The sequence below is a fragment of the Schistocerca serialis genome, chromosome 8 (assembly GCF_023864345.2).
Source record: "Schistocerca serialis cubense isolate TAMUIC-IGC-003099 chromosome 8, iqSchSeri2.2, whole genome shotgun sequence".
NCBI lineage: Eukaryota > Metazoa > Arthropoda > Insecta > Orthoptera > Acrididae > Schistocerca > Schistocerca serialis.
Window position 1 is genome coordinate 249,188,165 of NC_064645.1, and position 22,689 is coordinate 249,210,853.

Sequence of the window (22,689 nt, forward strand, 5' to 3'; positions counted from 1 at the left end):
TACATAGACAGTATCATAATCCCAACAAAGGGTGGTGATGAGGCACTTCAGTGGCTTTGTTTAGTGTTAGAAATTGCAGCAGAATATGGCTGGGAAATTAATTTTGCAAAATGCCAGTTCTTGAAGAGAACTATTCAATTTTTGGGTGTGTTGTTCAAAACTTCACAGAAATCTGTTGCAGCAACACTAAGTTTCGTAGGTGTAACAGGATATTTCAGCGAGGTTATCTCAAATTACTCTGCAATTGCCAAATCCCTGAGCAATTTGCTGAGGAATGTCGAGAATATAGGTTTTAGAAAGAACGGAGGCAAGCATTCAAGAGACTGAAAGATATTCTTTCATCTGAACCAGTTTCAAAAATCTACAGCCCAAGATGTGAAACTGAACTACACGTGGACACAAGCTAAGAAGGTTTTGGAGCTGTTTGAATACAAAAGGTGATGACAAGTTCCATCCAGTCACGTATATGAGTAAAAAAATAAAGAGCTTCAAGTTTTAGCTGTTGTTAATGCCGTAAGGAAATTCTGGGTATATTTGCTAGGAATATGTTTTAAAATTGCAATGGAATCTGCTGCATTTCAAAAGACTATGGATAAGAAGGACTTGTAATCAAGATTATGAAGATGAGCTTTAGCCTTGGAAGAGTATTCCTACACCGTTCTGTTTTAGAATGAAACATGTAGACACTGTAAATTTTTGTTGTGAATGTGCCACTTGATTTTGCAGATGGTTTAATAGCAAGAAATAGAGAGCTCAAGAGAAGGATGATAATTTAGCAGCAATCAAATCCATTCTCAGATAGTGGCATTATGAACACTTTTGTATGATAAATGGAATTCTTTTCAAGTTCTGTGACTGAAAAGAGACGTTGATCATTCCATGCACTGTGCAACATGAAATCATCAAGATTGTGCGAGAGAAAGGCCATTATGCAGTTAAGCAAACTCAAGAGGAAGTAAAACAAGATTATTATATATCAGATTCTGCCGTTGCCAGAATTAACCTGCTGCTCCAGCTCCCTGCGGGTGGGGTGGGAGGCAACTTTAAAATTTCAATTGGAAACCCCCATTTTTTATTGCAGAATCAGATTCTACATAAAAACTACATGCATTTTGTCTTAAACATTTGTTTTGTTTCTTGGTAGTTGCCGCTGTAATTCAAGAAAATCCATGTTCTCATTTTTGCATGGAAAATGGTTACGGATAAATAAAAAACACTTATTTACTTCTTTGCTAAACTAAAACTCTCCCTTGGGGTGGGGTTTGAGAGAGAGGAATCAGAGTTTTACAGATGTCGACAGAAATAGTAATTTTTTCTGCAGATTCGGATAAGTTTTGTTTGTTTTATGATCATGAGGCCACACAACTTTTAATTATCAAACAAATCATCTGACTAGCTAACTAACTAACCAAATATCATACTTACTAATGAGTGAACTCATTAACTAACAGAGTAAACAAAGTAAAAGACTAGCTGAGGAAAAGACTAATTCCTCGCTAACTAAAGATGAACGTATTCCCATTTAAGATTTGGTGGTCCTGAAAAGGAACTATTGGTTTTGTTTTATTGTTGATTATTTGCAAATACTTACAAGTAAATGAATTTCGGGGTGCTTGTGGAAAAACATAGAAAATGACATTCATAATTTTATTGACTTAAATCACATTGTTCACACCATTATTTTACTTCGGAAAATCCCGGCTGTTATGTCGCTTACATTTTTAAAATTATGTACAGTAATCGATGTCTCACTCAGCCCTGATCGATAATCAATGCTCTTATCCAGCCCTTGCTGATGAGGTCCCGGAAGGAAATCCTAGCAACCCTATGGAAACAGCAAATGAAGAAGAATCAGGCACACTTGTTTGTGAGAGTTGTTTGAAAGGTGTGATGTGTGTTTTGTGTTAGTCATGATTTATCTGTTCTTGTAAATCAAGCTTTTAGCTACACTGCCCACCCCTTCAAAATTTAGACAAACCCTCCCATCTATATCACATCTCATGAAAGGTGTAAAATACTCAATACAAAATAGAAAAGCTATACACTTCGGTATAACGATTGTTCAGTTTGTCACATCATATTATATTTTCCACAAACATAATACTCTATTCAATTTATTTTGCCTGGACATCACTTTTTCTCTTTTTTGTGGTTCTCTCAGGTTTTCTCTATTTTATGGTGATATTCAGTTTTTTTCTCTCCTTTTTGTTGTTTTTATTTAAAGCAATAAGATTATAGGATAGTTTTAGATTTTAGAGGAATTCACTGCAGGAAAACTATTTTGGAAGAAACACTGAAAACAACTCAAGTCATCACTTCGCCCATTAACTCAGTGTGTTAACGTTCCTGGGGGATATACAATTTTACATCCTTTATATCGTATTTCCCCTTTTCTAATCCAGTTGTGGGATCTACTAAAAATAATGTCTTAGGATGGACCACCGTTTGTACCCTGTATGGTCCGTCATATTTTTGAAAAAACTTATGAGTGTCTTTCTTCAGAGTCGAGCTGGGAAGATGTTGTTTTATAAGAACCCGGTCATTGACTTGGTACTGAGGTTCCACAGCCTTTTCATTATGCTTGCTTACTCTTTGTTGCACCTTTTCAATCAAATTTTTAGAAATTATTTCCTGATTTACTTCGTAGTTGACACTATGTTGTTGAGGCCAATTAAAATACTTAATTAAAGGTTCTCCTACAAAAGGTTTGCCTATAACATCTAAAGCTGTCAACCCAGTCGATAAATGGGGTAATTCATTTAGGATAAATTCAACAAAGTCCTTAATTTTCGTTGCCCACAAAGTATGTTTTTCATGGCAGTATGTATGACATAATTTCCCAATTTCCTTCGTTACCCATTCACACAGATTTGATGATGGGTTATAATTGGACATTAACACTTGTTGAATACTTTCGCAAGCTAGAAATTCTCTAAATTTGTTGCTCACAAATTGTGTTCTGTTATCTGTAAGAAACCGTTTTGATTTACCTACTTCTATAAAGTATTGTTGTAAACAGTTTATAACTGTCTGCATATTTGCTCTCGTAATAGGATATAGTTTAACATATTTTGACCAGCATTCTCTGATAACCAAAAATATGATACTCCTCCCTTTCCTTGTTGTGTTGGTCCAAAGAAATCTGCTGCTCTAAGGTCGTGTAATGACTTAGGGATAATAGGATACATTCTGTATTTCACGTATCACTCTCTTTTACTTTCTGGCGAGTTTCACAGGTTCTAATCAAAGTTGCTATTTTGTGCCCCAGTTTCTTGAAATAATAAAATTTATTCATATGAGAGATGCATTTTTTTGATTGCAAACTGTCCATACCCTGTGTGAACATACTATACAAATTCATCTTCCATTACCTTCGTAATACATAAACACCAAAGCTGTGATGTTACACTGCCTCTCTAAAACAAGTTATGATCTACAATTTTCCATTTTCCCAATTGATTAGGAGGTAACGAGTTCTGAATGCACATAGAAAATATTTCTGTGAAACAAGGATCTTATTCTTTGATCCATCTCTTTTATCCTGATGTTAAGATATTCTGCTGACATAAAATTAATGGCAAAAATAACGCTGGGCTCTTCCATACGGTACAAGTCTTCCATTCCTATGGGTAGCCTCGATAATGCATCAGGTACTATATTTTAGGAATTTTTTACGTATCATATCTTGATATCGTATTCCTGTAGGAAAAGCATCCAGCATATCAACCTATTGTGCAGTAATTTACTACTCATAAGAAAGGATAAAGCTTGATGATCGGTATAAATATGGATTTCTGATCCCCATACTAGCGTTTGAAATTTTTGAATACTCCATACAATCGGCACTAGTTCTTTTTTGGTAGCTGTGTAATTTAGTTCGTGCTTATTTAGGCTACGACCAACAAAAGCTATGGTTCTTTGTTCTACATTACTTGGATTCCATTCTCCTTGGAAAAGTTCAGCAGCAATACTGTAATCAGATGCATCTGTCAAAATTTTAAACACTTTGCCCATAAATGGGATGGTGTAATATGGGTGCCTCAACAAGTGCTCTTTGTACGTTTTCAAATGCGTCATTTACACCCTGAGCCCAAGTCCACGGTACTCCCTTTTTTAATAAACGTAAAATTCATGGGTCATTTAACTCCTGCTCTCGTACGTACTTTTTATAGTATCTGGCCATACCTATAAATATTATGAATTGTCTTACATTTCTGGGATGTGGACATTCTTTGATAGCTTTTATGCGTTCAGGGTCTGGTCTAATTCCCTCTACCCCTACAATATGCTCTAAGAACTTAAGTTCTTGGCACACAAGAAACGATTTTGACAGCTTCACCATAATACCTTTCTCTTTAGTCAGTGACACAATAAGCACAAAGTTGCATATAGATTCCATGGTTCTTCCATACACTCTCACTAACACATCTGTGGATTGCCCGACAGGTACTTATCGGTGCCGTTCGACTGCCGCATCTACTTTTTTCCTGCAACTGATTTTAAACCTACACACACAAACATGTGACACGCAGTAGATACGATTTCACCATCCCACGCCCGTATCTAGAATATTGTGTGTTCGAGACGGTAGAAGGCTGAGTGGTTCTAGAATTTACACAAAAATTCTCGAATCACTACAGTAGTTGCAGGGGTCACTTCTGCTACTCTTGTAGATTGTGGTGTGTGTTGTGCATCCCTCCAAACACTGGCCCAAGTTTCTTATTCAAGGGATCCATGTTGTGGTTTAAGATGCTATATCAGACACAAATTCTATGTAGACAATTATGGATTCTCTTGGCTCTGGGACTTCATTTAGTTTAGCTATTTCAGCTGCTGCTCAACACCACACACCAATATCAATGTCAACAATGCAGGAGAAGACAGATTGCTACTTACTGGAAAGAAGACACATCAAATTTCAGACAGGTGCAATTAAGACACACTTACATAAAGCTTTCGGCCACATCCTTCAAACACACACACACACACACACACACACACACACACACACACACACACACACACAAAGCATGCACATTTCAAGCACAGACCTCTTTACAGTAAGTAGTAATATGTCTCTTTCTACATTGTTGATATTCCTACCTGGAGTTTCTATTGTTTAATATCTATGTCACTTATTTTTTTCATAGCTGTAATTAAACTTGGTCATTACTCATGGATATTTCTATTGTATAGGAACACATCAAAACGTAGTTACGCATTTGTGCTTTTCCTTTGCTAACCTTCAATTTCAGGTCGTGTCATCTGTGGGTGTCTGGACACTTAGGTTTAGTGCCACTAACCAGCCTTAACATACACTATGTGATCAAAAGTATCCGGACACCTGACTGAAAATGATTTACAAATTCGTGGCGCCCTCCATTGGTAATGCTGGAATTCAATATGGTGTTGGCCCACCCTTAGTCTTGATGACAGCTTCCACTTTCTCAGGCATACGTTCAATCAGATGCCGGGAGGTTCCTTGGGGAATGGCAGCCCATTCTTCCCAGAGTGCTGCACTGAGGAGAGGTATTGATGTCGGTTGGTGAGGCCTGGCATGAAGTCGGCATTTCTAAACCTCCGAAAGTGGTTCTATAGGATTTAGCTCGAGACTCTGTGCAGGCCAATCCATTACAGGGATGTTAAGGTCATGTAATCACTCCGCAACAGGCCATGCCTTATGAACAGGTGCTCAATCGTGTCGAAAGATGCAATCGCCGTCCCCAAATTACTCCTCAACAGTGGGAAGCAAGAAGGTGCTTCAAACATCAATGTAGACCTTTGCTGTGATAATGCCATGCAAAACAAGGGGTGCAAGCCCCCTCCATGAAAAACACGACCACACCATAAAACGACTGCCTCTGAATTTAACTGTTGGCACTGCACACGCTGGCAGTAGACGTTCACTGGGCATTCGCCGTACCTACATTCTGGTGTCATATTGCCACATTGTGTACCGTGATTCATCACTCCACACAACGTTTTTCCAGTGGTCAATTGTCCAATGTTTACACTCCTTACACCAAACAAGGCATCGTTTGGCATTTACCGGTGTGATGTGTGGCTTATGAGCTGCCGCTCGACCATGAAATCCAAGTTTTCTCACCTCCCGCCTAACTGTCATAGTATTTGCAGTGGATCCTGATGCAGTTTGGAATTCCTTTGTCATGGTCTGAATAGATGTCTGCCTATTACACATTACTACTCTCTTTAACTGTTGGCCATCACAGTCAGCCAGTAGATGAGGTCAGCCTGTACGATTTTGTGCTGTACGTGTCCCTTCATGTTTTCACTTCACTATCACATCGGAAACTGTGGACCTAGGAATGCTTAGGAGTGTGGTAATCTCAGGTAGAGACGTATGACACAAGTGAAATCCAATCACCTGACCACATTCGAAATCCATAAGTTCCGCAGAGTGCCTCATTCTGCTCTCTCACGATCTCTAATGACTACTGAGGTTGCTGATATGGTTTACCTGGCAGTAGGTGGTGGCACAATGCACCTAATATGAAAAAAAGTATGTTTTGTGGATGTCCAGATACTTGGGATCACATGTTGTTGTTGTTGTTGTGGTCTTCAGTCCTGAGACTGGTTTGATGCAGCTCTCCATGCTACTCTATCCTGTGCAAGCTTTTTCATCTCCCAGTACCTACTGCAACCTACATCCTTCTGAATCTGGTTAGTGTATTCATCTCTTGGTCTCCCTCTACGATTTTTACCCTCCACGCTGCCCTCCAATACTAAATTGGTGATCCCTTGATGCCTCAGAACATGTCCTACCAACCGATCCCTTCTTCTGGTCAAGTTGTGCCACAAACTTCTCTCCTCCCCAATCCTATTCAATACCTCCTCATTAGTTATGTGATCTACCCATCTAATCTTCAGCATTCTTCTGTAGCACCGCATTTCGAAAGCTTCTATTCTCTTCTTGTCCAAACTATTTATCGTCCATGTTTCACTTCCATACATGGCTACACTCCATACGAATACTTTCATAAATGACTTCCTGACACTTAAATCAATACTGGATGTTAACAAATTTCTCTTCTTCAGAAACGCTTTCCTTGCCATTGCCAGCCTACATTTTATATCCTCTCTACTTCGACCATCATCAGTTATTTTGCTCCCCAAATAGCAAAACTCCTTTACTACTTTAAGTGCCTCATTTCCTAATCTAATTCCCTCAGCATCACCTTTCTTAATTAGACTACATTCCATTATCCTTGTTTTGCTTTTGTTGATGTTCATCTTATATCCTCCTTTCAAGACACTGTCCATTCCATTCAACTGCTCTTCCAAGTCCTTTGCTGTCTCTGACAGAAATACAATGTCATCGGCGAACCTCAAAGTTTTTATTTCTTCTCCATGAATTTTAATACCTACCCCGAATTTTTCTTTTGTTTCCTTTACTGCTTGCTCAATATACAATTGAACAACATCGGGGAGAGGCTACAACCCTATCTTACTCCCTTCCCAACCACTGCTTCCCTTTCATGTCCCTCGACTCTTATAACTGCCATCTGGTTTCTGTACAAATTGTAAATAGCCTTTCGCTCTCTGTATTTTACCCCTGCCACCTTTAGAATTTGAAAGAGAGTATTCCAGTCAACATTGTCAAAAGCTTTCTCTAAGTCTACAAATGCTAGAAACGTAGGTTTGCCTTTCCTTAATCTTTCTTCTAAGATAAGTCGTAAGGTCAGTATTGCCTCACGTGTTCCAGTGTTTCTACGGAATCCAAACTGATCTTCCCCGAGGTTGGCTTCTACTAGTTTTTCCATTCGTCTGTAAAGAATTCGTGTTAGTATTTTGCAGCTGTGACTTATTAAGCTGATAGTTCGGTAATTTTCACATCTGTCAACACCTGCTTTCTTTGGGATTGGAATTATTATATTCTTCTTGAAGTCTGAGGGTATTTCGCCTGTTTCATACATCTTGCTCACCAGATGGTAGAGTTTTGTCAGGACTGGCTCTCCCACGGCTGTCAGTAGTTCCAATGGAATATTGTCTACTCCGGGGGCCTTGTTTCGACTCAGGTCTTTCAGTGCTCTGTCAAACTCTTCACGCAGTATCGTATCTCCCATTTCATCTTCATCTACATCCTCTTCCATTTCCATAATATTGTCCTCAAGTACATCGCCCTTGTATAGACCCTCTATATACTCCTTCGACCTTTCTGCTTTCCCTTCTTTGCTTATAACTGGGTTTCCATCTGAGCTCCTGATATTCATACAAGTCGTTCTCTTATCTCCAAAAGTCTCTTTAATTTTCCTGTAGGCAGTATCTATCTTACCACTAGTGAGATAGGCCTCTACATCCTTACATTTGTCCTCTAGCCATCCCTGCTTAGCCATTTTGCACTTCCTGTCGATCTCATTTTTGAGACGTTTGTATTCCTTTTTGCCTGCTTCATTTACTGCATTTTTATATTTTCTCCTTTCATCAATTAAATTCAATATTTCTTCTGTTACCCAAGGATTTCTACTAGCCCTCGTCTTTTTACCTACTTGATCCTCTGCTGCCTTCACTACTTCATCCCTCAAAGCTACCCATTCTTCTTCTACTGTATTTATTTCCCCCATTCCTGTCAATTGTTCCCTTATGCTCTCCCTGAATCTCTGTACAACCTCTGGTTCTTTTAGTTTATCCAGGTCCCATCTCCTTAAATTCCCACCTTTTTGCAGTTTCTTCAGTTTTAATCTACAGTTCATAACCAATAGATTGTGGTCAGAGTCCACATCTGCCCCTGGAAATGTCTTACAATTTAAAACCTGGTTCCTAAATCTCTGTCTTACCATTATATAATCTATCTGATACCTTTTAGTATCTCCAGGGTTCTTCCATGTATACAACCTTCTTTCATGATTCTTAAACCAAGTGTTAGTTATGATTATGTTGTGCTCTGTGCAAAATTCTACCAGGCGGCTTCCTCTTTCATTTCTGTCCCCCAATCCATATTCACCTACTATGTTTCCTTCTCTCCCTTTTCCTACACTTGAATTCCAATCGCCCATGACTATTAAATTTTCGCCTCCCTTCACAATCTGAATAATTTCTTTTATTTCATCATACATTTCTTCAATTTCTTCGTCATCTGCAGAGCTAGTTGGCATATAAACTTGTACTACTGTAGTAGGTGTGGGCTTCGTGTCTATCTTGGCCACAATAATGCGTTCACTATGCTGTTTGTAGTAGCTTACCCGCATTCCTATTTTCCTATTCATTATTAAACGTACTCCTGCATTACCCCTATTTGATTTTGTGTTTATAACCCTGTAGTCACCTGACCAGAAGTCTTGTTCCTCCTGCCACCGAACTTCACTAATTCCCACTATATCTAACTTCAACCTATCCATTTCCCTTTTTAAATTTTCTAACCTACCTGCCCGATTAAGGGATCTGACATTCCACGCTCCGATCCGTAGAACGCCAGTTTTCTTTCTCCTGATAACAACATCCTCTTGAGTAGTCCCTGCCCGGAGATCCGAATGGGGGACTATTTTACCTCCAGAATATTTTACCCAAGAGGACGCCATCATCATTTAATCATACAGTAAAGCTGCACGCCCTCGGGAAAAATTACGGCTGTAGTTTCCCCTTGCTTTCAGCCGTTCGCAGTACCAGCACAGCATGGCCGTTTTGGTACCAGAATTTCTTTGGGTTTTGTGAGATTATTTCGACAAAATTTTACTCAGTTAGTCATTGAAGGCTTTACTTTATCCATTCGGCAGCCAAAGACGAAGACGTTTCCTTCTACATATCTCCCTATCTATATCCCTATGCTTTCTTTTGCACCTCTAGTACAGTAGTCATTTCTTTAGAAGTATCTTTACATAGACTGTATCCAATAAATGGTCTCTCCTGTCAAAAGCTATTCTTGTAGGTTCGTATGTGATTGGTCAGTTATTTTTCTAAACTTGAGTCATAGTTCTTCTACAGTCTGCTGCCCAGAGTTACATATTTCAATTTACTGATGAAATGACATACTGCCTCTTTGTCAAGTTCAGTGAACATTTAAATCTTTGTGCTTGTTTTAGTTGTTTTTTGTACTTTGGCAATCATTGTTGCTACAACCTCCTCTTTTTTATATCGGTTTCAGCAATGAAATTTCTGAATAAGTCAGCTCTGTTTGGAGTCATTAGGTCTGTTTCCTTCGTGAACAGGCTTCTGTATTACCTGTTGTAGATAGTTCTCAGAGAAGGTATTTACATTGTTTTACAGGATGTCTTGACATACCAACCACTAACAGAACTATAATTGTCCCAGTCAAGTGCTGGGTTATTAAAGCCTCCTGCAATAATAAGAATATGATCAGGGAACAGATGTACTAGTGAGGTTAATTTTTCTCAAAAGTTTTTGGTTACAAATCAGTTATAAATTTATGCACACTTTTGATACTGAGACTGTGCACACACGATTTCACATGTAGTATCAGTTGTTTCATCAAAGCCTGCACAAACAGGAACTACCCTCTAAACCTAGTCTGCAAACATTTCTGTCACACCATACCGATCATGCCCCTAATCATAAAACCACCCCAATGAACCAGCTGCAAAAGCACACCCCTTCCTCCCACTCTTTACCCTATAGCACCCAGGACTGGAACACCTAAACCACACCCTTCCTAAAAAATTATAAATATCCTACTCACAAACCTTTGCATCTCTCTAAAAGCAGTATTCCACCACCTGACCAACCTATGAAATATCCTGATCCACCCTTATGCCTGTCCTGTACACCCATCTAGCTCATTATACGCCAGTCACGTCACAGGCATATCTTACCCTTTCAGATGTAGGGCTACGTGTAAAAGCAGCCATGTTGTATACCAGCTCAGCTCTGATTGTTGCACAATCTTATATGTGAGTCATCTTGGGCCCACCTGAATACATACCTGCCATCAGCATCAAACTGTGGTCAAGGAAGGCCAAAAGCAGTTTTAACCATTCAGTGGCAGGACTTGGGCCTGAGCACCACATACTTAATTACAATGTTTGTTTTGCAACAAGTGCCATGTAATCCTCCCTCCCCTCCCCACTTCGTCCATGTATACCAGCTTGTTATGTAAATATGAAACAATGGAAGCTTCAGGTTGCAATATCAACAATATTAAAAAAGGATGGATTGCTACCCACTGCAAAGATGACAGGTTGAATTTCAGACAGGCACAATGAAAAGACTTACACATTTAGTTCTTTGCCAAAGCCTTCTTCAGAAAAGCCCACACACACACATTCACACAAGCAAGCACACCATCTCTAGCAGCTCGGACCAGAGATGGTGTACGCATGTGCTTGAGGCTGGCTTGCTGGCTTGCTGGCTTGCTGGCTTGCTTTCTGTCTTGCTTGCATGTGCGCGCGCACGCGCGGTGTGTGTGTGTGTGTGTGTGTGTGTGTGTGTGTGTGTGTGTTTGTTTGTTTGTTTTCATTTCTGAAGAAGACTTTGGCAAAAGCTAAATCTGTAACAGTCTTTCCTCTGTACCTGTCTGCAGTTCAATGTGTCATCATTACAGTGAGTAGAATCTGCCCTCATATCGGAACATCCTTCAATCTCAAGTGTTCCTGGCCGCAGTCTCTGCTAACCTGTGACATGCCCATCTCCAACAGTGTTTCCATGCCCTTGTATTTCACTCTCATCTGCACTGCGGCTTTCTTCCTCTGTTCTGTCTGTCCCCCCCTCTGTTCTGTCTGTCCCCCCCCCCTCTGTTCTGTCTGTCCCCCCCCCTCTTTTCTGTCTGTCCCCCCTCCTCCTCTGTTCTGTCTGTCCCCCCTTCCTCCTCCTCTGTTCTGTCTGCCCCCCCCTTCTACATGCTGTCTGCCCCCCTTCCTACATTCTGTCTACCCCCCACCCCTCCTATGTTCCATTTGCCCCCCCCCCCTCCATTCTGTGTGTCACTCTCTCCATCCCCTGCCCTCTCTGTTTTGTTTCCGCCCTCCATCCTGTCTCCCTCCCTTTCCACACACACACACACACACACACACACACACACACACACACACACACACACACACACTGTGTCTTTCTTTCTTTCTCTTTGTAAGTGTGGGTGTAGGTGTGTGTTTTTACTCATTTGCGATGTATAAATTAGCTAAAACAATGCATTTGTTGTCTGATGTATAACTATTATGAATGAGAATATATAGGTTAGTAAATTTTATGAGTTCAAATTGAGAGCAGTAGGAGGCTTTTAGTCTACTGTATTAAAATACTGGGTGTTCTTTGTATGTAACCGGTATAGAACATGTATTCTTACACTTTCAGGTATTTGAAGCAAGTGTCGTGCCAATGTTGGAGATTCTACCAGATGAGAACCTGATCCTTGTTGTCCTTACTTTGGCAACATTTATACTGTTGCATTTTGCGTGGAGACGCTCTAGGTCAAGCTTAGCAATACCTCTTGCACCAGTCGATGGCACTGGTGTGGCATGTGCCGCTTGCCGTCGAAGGGTTCCTTTGGGCGCCAGACATTGCAGGTACTGCCGTGTTTGTTCTGTCGGAAGGATTCACCACTGCATATGGTCAGTACTATTAGAATGTGAAGCAAAGTTTAAATTATAGTATTTCAAAAGAAAAGTTTCTTTAAGCATATTGGTTCAGAATGGATCTTGTTTATTATTCAGTAGCTAAAGAGCATAGATTTTTGTATTTATGTTTCTGGCAGCTCATAGTTCCTATAGTATAAAGTAACAATTTTGAATCTAAATCTGAATTTTGTAGCTTATTAATTTTTCTATTAATGTGAATGTTAATACGTTTCTTGTTGGATTATTGCTACACATCAAACACTTCTATAACAGCTTTGAACCAACTGAGTGCTTTCATCAAGTTTAATAACCTTCTGCTTATTATATTTAAACGTTATAACATGAAATAAAGCTGATGTTTCAACCAATTTGATCAAGGCTTCTTGTGGATGAGTAATGGTGTGGGGTCTTGCCCACTTGTCTCGTATAGGGTGCCTAAAGGATACCGCATTCTCGGAATGCTATACAACAATTCAAACAAATATCATTAATAGTTTTTATTACAAATAAGAAGATTGATAATACTGAACTTGGGATATACAGTGGCGCCGCAAGTGATGGGCAGCATGCAAACAGTAATGTTCTTCACTATAGGCAATGTTCATGCAAGTTTGACACACAATTTGTGGATCACTAATAACGGCTATCATAGTGTTCTCTGCTATGCCTGTCCATATACTGCCCTGATACTGAGCAGCCGAGGCTGGCAAGAGCAGCGCTTATATTCGCCTCTTGTAGAGGCCACTCCTGTCGTGGTGCGGTCTTAATCAGCACACCATTGGCCAACATCATTTCACCACCTTCTCTTCTCTTGCATTCATCATCTTCATTCTGGCACTTGTGGTTATGCCAGAACAAAGGGTATCTGAGGCCCTTAGGTATTGTGGACTTCAGATCTTACATTGCTGTGTAGTGAAATGGTTAACTTATTAAAATTGTATTTCAGGCTGAAAGGAAAGCTGTACCTCCAGTCCCATAATTGTCCAATAGATTTTATAATGGCACATTGGGCCTGTAACTGCTCGTGTGCATTAAACAGAATTTACTGGGGTTTGTTTTTCACATATGTGCAGTCACAATCAGACTGCACTGATAGCTTTTTCATTTTTTTATAATTGAGGACAGCCTGTACACAAAGTGAGGAAGTTTGATTTATAAAACTTAAGTAACTTTTAAATGTCGGTAATGTGTTGACATACTGATCATCTGATAAATGTGGCATACATTATTAGAGGTATTAACTGTGTTCACATTTCATATTTAAAAAATAGTGTGGCTTTGGTAGTTAATTTGTTGCTTCATCAGGGTTGCAACAGGTTCTGGAAATCAGGGAATATCAGGGAATTTCAAACATGTCAAGGAAATATCAGGGACCTTTGAAGAAAACATTGGAAAAAGCTTGTTTTGCCTCAGTAGATGAAATGGTTTGTTTACTGAGGTATTATACATCGTTGCTGACTGGGTGCAGCTGAGCATGTGCGTGACTTGCCTACTCCCTCATTACTACTGCTTTTCCCCTTCCTACCACTCCCCTCAGCTTACAATCAGTGCTGCTGTCACTTCTTACTGCTAGCCTAGCAGCTGCTGATGAGAGGCTGGGAGGTGTTTGGAATGGTTTGTTTGGGTTTGATTCCCAGAGACTGTAGGTACAGTGGCTGGAGATGGCAGTCATGTGTGCACAAGTTTTGTGTGTGTGTGTGTGTGTGTGTGTGTGTGTGTGTGTGTGTGTGTGGGCGCGCGTGTGTCCGCGCACCCGCGTGCGTGCATGCTTGTGCGCTCTCATTTTCTAACAAAGGCTATGGCTATGGAAATTTAGTTGTGAGAGTGTGATTGTCTTTTCTACATGCCTGTCTGTGGCTCAGCGACAATCTTTATGGTGAGTTGCTGCCTATTCTCATCATTATTGATTCTCAGAGAATTCACCCAAGTTATCTGTTGCATGGATTGATCACCATGGCCTCATTTCATCAATATGCTGTCTGTGACTCGTGAATAGCTGACCACACAAGTGGATTTTCACAATGAGCCAAAACTACAGGCCATTTCTGCAGGTATCTCTAATGCATTTGGCCTGCCAATCTGAAGCCCTTCTGTTCCCACTAATGTGCAGGCCTTGCCCATTGGATCTAGTCTCACCGATCTGCCCCCAGGCCAGCTCTGTTTGTGCATGGTGTAATGGAGCGGATTTTCATGGTTTATCCATGGACCCAGGACTGTGGTCCTCCTCAGCAGGCCAGAGGCCATGGGTGATGGATTTCATGAATTGTGACAGTCTCACCGCAAGTACATTGCACAGTATGGCATTTTATAGAAATTTTATTTGTTCTAGTATATTTTCGCACTTCAAAAGTAGTTTACGTGTTAGACGTGTAGACAGTAAGAAGACGAAAATTGTCAGTCGTTGTCAGCTTTTGTGCTATGTACTCATATATTTCTGGAAAGAAAAATCGTACAATACTCACTTCTGGTATCTAATAATTCTTTCTCGTTGATGGATTATTGGGTGCTCATTTGTGTACTTCATCCACTTTCATCTTCTTCTGATAGTCCTTCTGTAAAACTCTCAAGAATCTTTCCAGTTTGTTGCCCTAGGTTGCTGCCTTCATTATTCCATTCTTTGCTACTGTGACTAATCTTGGGAGCTAAATTGAGTCAGATTTCTGCTGTGCCTGGATTTATTTCTTCCTTGAATTATGGCACTTTTCATTATGCAGCACTACATTTCTGGCCACAGTATTTTTTACTTTCAGCTACCATAACCTTAACCATTTTGGTACAGCTTGGTACAATTGTCTGAGCACAATTTATCTCAGTGTCTCTGTCAGTGCATTGTTGTATGGCACATTTACATTACAAGGCTTCCTTTAACTCATCGTGGACCCCAGTTGAACTATCACCATTAAGTGTGTTGGAGTCTCCAGACATTTCTTTGACCTTCAGTCACTCCTGATCTGACAGTTGTTCCTATGAACCAACATCTCATATTGTTCCAATCACACATTTAGTCCAATCAAGTGCCACTTCAGATCTTTCCCTTCTCTCAGGGGTATCCTTATTCCTATGAGTAACAAATCCTTCTGTTACAAGGATGGTTTGATAAGTCTGGTAAAGCTCCGAGAAAGAATGGAACATTTTTGGTACACCTTCATGGTTGGTAAGCTTGGTTATTCGAAGGATCATGTAAAGAATTTCACATTGTACAGCGTACAGTTTATTGTTGACGGCCATCTGATTTGGTCTGTGATTGAAAAGGGAAAAACAGTTTTTTGTACTGTTATCAAACATTTTCATTTGGAGGGTTGGATTACCACACAGATTAAAGCAGAATTGGATGAAGTTCATGTGGGCTTTGCACCATAATTGAGAACAATTTGTGTTTGGGTTAATTAATTTAAATGTGGTTGGACAAGCACTGTAGATGAAGCGTGCTCTGGCCATCCAGTTGAGGTCATGAAAAAGGAAAGCACAGGCAAAATGCATGATATGGTAATGCAAGAATGCCGAATAAAAAAATTGAGGTTGCGGAGACTGAAGGTATCTCAACACACTGAGTGCATAATATCCATCACGGAGAAGTGACTGTAAAGAAGCTGTGTGTGAGATGGGTGCCGTGATTGCTTGCAGTCGACCTAAAGCACATCCAGCAAAACATTTCAACACAATGTCTGTGATGTTTAGTTGCAATCTACAAGACTTTTTGCATTGATTTGTGACTGTTGATGAAACTTGTGTCTATCATCAAACAACATTGTCAAAATGACAGTCAGAACAACAGACAAAGCTGAGTTAAAGTGCACCGAAGAAGGCAAAGACAGTTTTGTCAGCCAGTAAAATGATGACCACAATTCTTTGGGATACCCAATGAGTAATCCTCATGGATTACTTGGAAAAAGGCAGAATCATAATGGGACACTATTATGCTTTTTTGTTGGACTGTTGAAACTTTCACCAAGATAATGGGCCATCCTACACATCAGTGAAAACATTGCCAAAAGTGCATGGATTGGTGTTTGAATTGGTTCCTCATCCACCCTATTCAACAGACGTAGCCCCCCAAGTCACTTCTTCCTGTTCCCTAACTTGGAATTTTGGCTTACTGGGAAGACATTTTCATAAATTGAGGAAGTGATACCGTATTTACTCAAATCTAAGCCACACTTGAAAAATGAGACTCGAAATGACGGAAAAAAAATTTTCCCAAATCTAAGCCGCACCTGAAATTTGAGACTCTAAATTCAAGGTGAGAGAAAAGTTTTAGGCCGCACCTCCAAATTGAAACAAAGTTGGTCCATTGTAATATGAGACAATTTAGGTCAAATGAATGACGATACAGCTACAGTAGTTTGGTTCGAGTTGTAAGCTTAGCAATTAAGCTTTACCAGGTAGCCATTGCTATGCGTCAGGCACTCCCTCCATATTTATACAGGTACCCTTCCTTTTTCACATACTTCCTCTGGTTTGAGTTGATTGCTTATTTTCCTTTGATCTGATAAGTGCCGTTCTCTTTGTTATACCGGTAGGTGTTTACGTCACTGTAAGCTGAAAATGCATTACTGTACTGTGTCATGCATTGTTAGTCGCATTCTGATAATGAGTGTTTACAGCCTGTCGCCACTGGTGGCATGGCTTGCTTTTGTGCGCACTACCGCCGCTTACAATTAAAACAAAAACCAAAAAAAAAGAGAGGAATCTTCTCATTAGTGAAACAATGGCAAGAGACTGCTATTTGTTCTTACTTACACTGCTGCTTTCTTTGATAATGATCAACAAGAACCAAATAATAGACTGCGTATGATAGAAAATGTTCTGAACGAGAGTTTAGCGAAAATTTTTCTCCGTTTGAAAATCTTTGCAGACGCCTCTTTAGTACATTTCATTCTGCAGAGAAATTAGTCATCTTAGATTTAAACATCTAGTCAATTGCTGTGCTTCATTTGTGACTGTATCACTATTAGGCATAAGAATAACACAAATATAAACATGACATGATACGTATATTCTTCCGCATTTGCTGTTGTCTCACTCTAGTTTCGTAATTTATTTGGCAGACAGGATTTAAATGAGATAGCAGCAGACACGAAAGAATACATGGCAAAATGTTTATATTCGTATTATTCTTATGATGAATAGAATACTGCATGTGATTCACAATTCATAAAAGTTCTTATTAGCAACCATCTTTTCTCACAGGTAGGAAAAAATACAGGATGTAGAGTTGTCCACATTGACCAACATCCCAAACAGTCTTGCCAGTCGGATTTTCGTAGTACACTGAAATGCTGCTACATTCGAAGATGAACAATACGGAATTTGTATTTACTTCATTGGATAATGTATGAAAATGCAGTCGTCAAAACTCGGGGCGGAGAAAAAAAAGCTCGTCTTCCACCTTTTTTTAAAATTTACTTACTGACGCAGAGGTTTTGGCACCAGTATTTATCTTTGTGCCTGCAAAGCATGCCTGTGTAGCGCTACATATATTCGACAGCAGAAGTTAGTTGTGGCGGCACCTACCAACATTTTTCCGAACTTCCGCTTACTTTGCACTCAATTCTAAGCCGCAGGCGGTGTTTTGGATTACAAAAACTGGAAAAAAGTGCGGCTTAGATTCGAGTAAATACGGTAGTTGCAGTCAATGAGTATTTTGCAGAGTTTGACAGAACCTATTTTTACTATACGGAATGGACAGTGTCTTGAAAGGAGGATATAAGATGAACATCAACAAAACCAAAACGAGGATAATGGAATGTAGTCGAATTAAGTCTGGTGATGCTGAGGGTATTAGATTAGGAAATGAGACACTTAAAGTAGTAAAGGAGTTTTGCTATTTGGGGATCAAAATAACTGATGATGGTCGAATTAGAGAGGATATAAAATGTAGACTGGCAATGGCAAGGAAATCGTTTCTGAAGAAGAGAAATTTGTTAACATCGAGTATAGATTTAAATGTCAGGAAGTCGTTTCTGAAAGTATTTGTATGGAGCGTAGCCATGTATGGAAGTGAAACATGGACGATAAATAGTTTGGACAAGAAGAGAATAGAAGCTTTCGAAATGCAGTGCTACAGAAGAATGCTGAAGATTAGATGGGTAGATCACATAACTAATGAGGAGGTATTGAATAGAATTGGGGAGAAGAGGAGTTTGTGGCACAACTTGACAAGAAGAAGGGACCGGTTGGTAGGACATGTTCTGAGGCATCAAGGGATCACAAATTTAGCATTGGAGGGCAGCGTGGAGGGTAAAAATTGTAGAGGGAGACCAAGAGATGAATACACTAACCAGATTCAGAAGGATGTAGGTTGCAGTAAGTACTGGGAGATGAAGAAGCTTGCACAGGATAGAGTAGCATGGAGAGCTGCATCAAACCAGTCTCAGGGCTGAGGACAACAACAACAACATTTTTTCTATGGGATGAGAAGGCTGGAGGATTGCTGGACAAAGTGTATATCCCTCACTTAGTCACTACATCAAGGAGTAAGGTGAGTTGTTGACGAAACTTATCAAACCATCTTCTTACTACATGAGCATCATCTTATTTTCTTGTTCACAGTGACCAGCATTGTGCCCCTAATCAGCCTCACCTACTTTCCATGAAAATTATTCAACCTGTTTGCTCTTATTAGCTAACTTTTCTTTGTTCATTGCAGTTTCTCTACAAAGACTTAAGATACTTCATCACCATCTGGTAGATAGTCTAGATACGTAAAGCCCTCGGTTATGTCCTATTTCAGGTTACTGGTGGCATGTTGACTATATTTAGCATCATTCCTAATATTTCGTCTAAAGTCATTTAATTGTAATCAGTACTGCTTATGTATTGATTCTTCAATTCTTACAGTTTTCCACACTTTCTTGAAACATTCAGTACCCACTCTGTTACTTCACCTGCTAAAAATGCATCAGCTTTTGCAATATTTTCTGAATTTGCCCTGAAAAAATTGTCATACATGTAGTCTTTCAGTGGAATGACATAGTTGTAGTTTTCCTTTGCAATCATATTGCAGCCTACTAAAGTCTGGATCCTTAATGTTCGATATGAGGGCAGAAAGCTAGTACTTCCTTTCTGAGCAGGTTAGGGTCTTATCGCTCCCATCTGTGCCACAGGTTTAGAGAGAGAGAGAGAGAGAGAGAGAGAGAGAGAGAGAGAGAGAGAGAAGGAGGTTGGATGCAAAGTTCACTTAGATGTGATGGCAGAAAGGAGGAACGCCTTTCACGTTGACAAGCCTTACAAAGTGCTGCTGCAGGCAACAATGATTAAAATTTCTTCACTGCTGAAGTATGACCACATCACAGGTTGGAGGAGAGCTTTTATTGCGGACTAGTGCTGTTCACTGTAAGGCATCCCAAGGAAATTAAATCTCAGTGGCTACTGGGGATTAGTAGAGGAGCATGCTCAGAACAGTTCAAAACAGGGCTGCCTTCTGATGTGACATACACTTCAGTGTAAATGGATTGTGATGTCAGTAGCCAATGAGCTATATTTGTGGAAATTGTTGCAGTGGTGCTGTTAAAATTTAGTTGCTGTGTGTGACAGAGGAAGGTCAGGCAGATGTCGCTGGAATAGGACACTGCTACGAGGAAGACACACTGACAAAATATTGAAGAAGAGTGACCCGCAGTAAAACAATTAGCTATCAGCTTATTGTGCATGACATATTAAGTAAAAAGTGGCGTATTGTAGACTGAACTCATTATAGTTAGTAGCTGTTGCCAAGGTTTGACTAAGTCACAGCTACAAGTGTAGTATTCAATGCATGCAATATACCTTATCATAACATCTACTGATCAATAGTCTCCCATTGGCTAACAACTGGGTATTTATAGTTTTTTGATAAGTTTTGCTATAAGCGGCTAGTAACTTATGAAGTGCGACATTAGCTTGATGCCAGTCATGGATGAAAAGTCTGAGTCTACACCCACACATTGTGATACACAATAAGGAGGGGGAAAAAAACACTGCGAAGGAACTATCTGAATGGGATGGAAATTGGTAGATGTTTGCATGTACACATAAACAAATGATTAAAGTTTCAGAAATATTGGATGATTTATTCAAGAAAAGAGCTTTACAAATTGAGCAAGTCAGTAATGTGTTGGTCCATGTTTGGCCCTTGTGTGAGGAGTTTTTCAGCTTGGCATTGATTGATAGAGTTATCAAGTGTTCTCCAGAGGTATATCTTGCCAAATTCTGTCCAATTGACAAGTTAGATGGTCAAGAGAGATACAGAGATCTTGCTGGCCAAGGTAGATTTTGGCAAGCATGAAGATAAGCAGTAGGAACTCCCGCAATGTGCAGGTGGGCATTATCTTGCTGAAATGTAAGCCAGGGATGGCTTGCCATGAGAGGCAACAATGTGAGGCATAGAACATAGTTGACATCCCGAGCTGTAAGGGTGTCGTGGATGGCAACCAAAGGGGTCGTATTATGAAAAGAAGTGGCACCCAAGACTGTCACTCCTGGTTGCTGGACCGTATTGCAGGTGACAGATTGGTATCCCACTGCTGTCTGTGGTGTCTCCAGACATGTCTTTGCTTATCATCAGGACTCAGTTCAAAGTGAGGCTCATAACTGAAGACAGTTCTACTGCAGTCAATGAGATTCAAGGCAGAAGATGTGTCTGGAAAAGCCCCAGACAGCAGTGGGATACCATCGTGACTGTTGGCCACCATACAGCCTGACATCCAGGAGTGATGGTCTGGGGTGCAATTTCTTTTCATAGCAGGACTCCTTTGGTTGTCATTTGCAGCTTCTTCACTGCACAGTGGTACATGAACAATATTCTACACCCTTTTTTGTTGCTCTTCATGGCAAGCCTTCTAGGTCTCACGCTTCAGCAAGATATTGCTCACATGCACAAGGCAAGAATTTCTACTGCGTAGCTTTGTGCTTGCCTAACCCAACAGTGGTCAGCAAGTTCAGCAGCAGGCCTCTCCAACCATCTTGGGATTTTGATGATGTAATGTGCCAGTTGGATAGAATCCACCACAGTATCCCTTGGGAGCACATCCAACAACTCTGTTACTCAGTGCCAGGCTGAATAACTGCTTGCACAAGGGCCAGAAGTGGACCAACACATTATTGACTTGCTCAATTTGTGAAGCTTTTTCCCTCGAGTAAATTGTCCAAATTTTTTGATATTGTAATCATTTGTTTGTCTGTACATGTGCATCACATCTGCTGATTTCCGTCCTGTTCAGATTATTCCTTCGTAGTCTGTTTCTTCACCCCCTGTAAAGTCGTGAATCAATACACAATAGCATTTATTGCACTACTTTGCAGTACGGCTCGTAGCTTTGGAGCCATTGGTGGTGACAGAAACAGCCGCTTGTATCTTAGCGTGACTCATTTGCACCTGTCGCTAGCCTAGTCGTGGGAAGCGGTACCTGTGTCAATTAGAGTGACAGAATATTCAAGCCCCTAAGAATCTAAATAAACTGTATTAAATATTATTTAATTTAGTTAAAAGTCAATATACTGTCCTTTGCTATTGAAAAGAAGAGTGTGTAAAAATCTCAGCTTTCTATCTGACATACTTTCAGAGTTAGAGAAAATTACCTAAAACACCCCAAACTGACACTCATAAGATTAAAGTCAGTTAGGATTCTTAGCAGTTGGTCTTTTAGTATCATTTGGAATTATTATTGAAGCTCACTAAATGGCAGAACAATTTTTTTAGATTTTTTTTTTGTAATTAAGAATGTTCACTGTTTTTCATTTTTGTAACATAGAATTCAGAAAGGATTAATATTTATTTAATGACTATTTGTTTTGTTGTGAGAATAAATGAGTGAGTGAGAGTGTGTATTTGAGAGTGTGTATGTGGGACATACAAAAAAACTTCAATATTATCTCATGTTAAACGTTACATAACTATGTCATGGGCAAGTGTTAAGCAAGCAAGTTGCAATGAAAAATGTAATTTCCCCACCGTGCTGATAACGTATGCCCAAGGGTACTTGCTTTTGTAAGAAGGCAACCAGAATAGCCATTTACAGAGTAACATTTTTCTAAAGTTATTTCAAGATTAATTTTCGTTTCTTTTCGTCTTTTGGCTATATTTAAGCTTTCAACAAATTTTGTATGATACAAATAGAACTGCCTAGGCAATTGACATAGAACAATAACTCCATTTGCATGTTAGGGGAAGAATTTCGGCATGGTC

General features: G+C 39.9%; 1 protein-coding gene across 2 annotated transcripts in view; it reads left to right on the forward strand.

The window, feature by feature from the left end:
• Window positions 1-22,689, forward strand: part of LOC126416458 (palmitoyltransferase ZDHHC23-B) — a 69,883-nt gene that overhangs the window by 31,433 nt on the left and 15,761 nt on the right. Inside the window, exon 3 of one of the 2 annotated variants that reach the window (XM_050084193.1) lies at window positions 12,262-12,473. In XM_050084193.1, coding sequence (XP_049940150.1) covers window positions 12,262-12,473 — 212 coding nt within the window. Of the gene's footprint in view, window positions 1-12,261; window positions 12,519-22,689 lie in introns of both variants that reach the window. The other variant, XM_050084192.1, reaches the window with a different exon arrangement.